The sequence below is a fragment of the Fonticula alba genome (assembly GCF_000388065.1).
Source record: "Fonticula alba strain ATCC 38817 unplaced genomic scaffold supercont2.1, whole genome shotgun sequence".
Lineage (NCBI taxonomy): Eukaryota > Rotosphaerida > Fonticulaceae > Fonticula > Fonticula alba.
Genome location: NW_009242971.1, coordinates 3,581,436 through 3,583,127, shown reverse-complemented (window position 1 = coordinate 3,583,127; position 1,692 = coordinate 3,581,436). Strand labels below are relative to the sequence as shown.

At 64.2% G+C, this 1,692-nt stretch overlaps 1 protein-coding gene across 1 annotated transcript in view; it reads right to left on the bottom strand.

Moving 5' to 3' along the window:
- Nucleotides 1–637: 637 nt before the first annotated feature.
- H696_00773 (hypothetical protein) overlaps nt 638–1,692 on the bottom strand; it is a gene marked incomplete at both ends in the record, with an annotated part of 1,773 nt that continues 718 nt past the window's right edge. Inside the window, 3 exons of the mRNA XM_009494658.1 lie at nt 638–809; nt 968–1,225; nt 1,466–1,591. Of these exons, the coding sequence (XP_009492933.1) occupies nt 638–809; nt 968–1,225; nt 1,466–1,591 (556 nt within the window). The remainder of the gene's footprint in view (nt 810–967; nt 1,226–1,465; nt 1,592–1,692) is intronic.

Below are 1,692 nucleotides of genomic sequence, written 5' to 3'. Positions count from 1 at the left end.
GGGGGGGGGGGGGGGGGGGGGGGGGGGGGGGGGGGTCACTGAAAGAGTGCGGAGGAGGGCGGTAAGAGGGCCGGGGAGGCCAAGACAATGAGAGAGAGACAGAGAGAGAGGTGGCCAGGAGAAGGTGGGGGGGAAGCGGGAAAGAAAGGGAGGTATGATTTGCATTTATATTTATTTTCCCAGCCCTGAGGCCGGGCGGTCGACGAGAAAGAAAACATCAGGAGCGAGAGCACACCCATGCACATCGGAGGGAAGGGGGAGGAGGAGGAAGGCCCGGCAGGACTTCGGGGCCGTGCACTTCCCCCACCCCTCCCCTGGCGATGCCGAGTTGTACCCTGTTGACTCTGCTGGTTGGCTTCTCGATGGCCAGCTGGGAGAGCCGCGTGCAGATGTACGCGGATGCGCACGTGTACATTGGTGGGTGGGTGGGGGCGGGGGAGAGAGAGAGAGAGAGAGAGGGAGGCAAAAAGAACCAGGAAGGGGGGACAAAGGAAAATTCCCCCATCCACAATCGCATGCCACACCGCGCGGGATGCACACGCGGCCATCCTTGATGACCACACTTCGCGCCTTGACAGTCGGACACACCCGCCGGCGGGACGCATGTACACAATATCTCGGCCATCCCCCGAGCACATTAGACCGCGACATCGGCCGACTCGGCGAAGGAGGTGACCGAGTCCGCCGTCACCAGGGACGGGGCCTCGGTCGAGTCGGTCAGCTGCGGGGACTGCTGCGAGGAAGATCCGCGACGGGAGAGCTCCTCACGGCGGAGAGCCCGCTCCATAAGCTCCTCCGGAGTGCGGGTCCTACATGCGGGGACGCGTGCAGAGCGAGGAGGGAGGCAGGGGAACGTTAGAGCTCGAACATACGATATGGCGGCAATCTCCCTCTCAAGGAGAAGGAGGGTGGGTGTCGGAATGGAGCAGCGGGGAGAGGGACGGCAAGAGAGGAAGAGGACGCGCACTTCTTCACCACAGGGGGCTCCTCCTCCTCGCCAAAGGCCGACATGGCCGACAGCAGGCTGCCAATGTGGTGCTTGGAAGCGGCGTCCGACTGGTTGGCGCGAGCATTCTCCAGCTGGAGGTTCTGGTCGAGCAGGGCCTCGATGGCGGCCGTATCCAGATGCCCGCCATCGGCCGCCGAGCTGAGCACCTCACGGCGGAAGGACTCGTAGTGGATCAGGCGCGAGCGCTCGGTGAAGAACTCGATGTGGGTGCTGTTGCTTGTTGTTAGGCAGACGAGGAAGGCGCAGGAGGTGGACCGAGAGGAAATGCGTGGCCCCCCCACCCCCACCCCCACACTCCCCGCCCGAAAAAGAAGAGGCGGGTGACAGGGGGCGAAGGCGAGAATGGGCCCAGAAAGGGGGAAGGAGGGGAAGAGAGGGGGGGAGGGGGGGGGGGGGATGGCGACAGAAGGCGGCCACCGGAAGGGCACCAGCAGCCGCGGAAAAACGAGGACGCACTCCAGAAGGCAGCTGGCCAGCAGGGTGTAGTCACAGATCTCCGGATCTTCAACATTAATCGTGCCCCAGGGGTACTTGCGCACGAGGACCGGCTCCTTGTGGCCAGGGAGCTTCTCGGTGACATTGCTGCAAATGATGGAGAAGGGGAGGAGGGGCTGGTTTGGACGTGGCGCAGTGGGCGAGAGACCGGCTCGGGAGGGTTAGCCAGGGCACATGCGAGGGAGAGA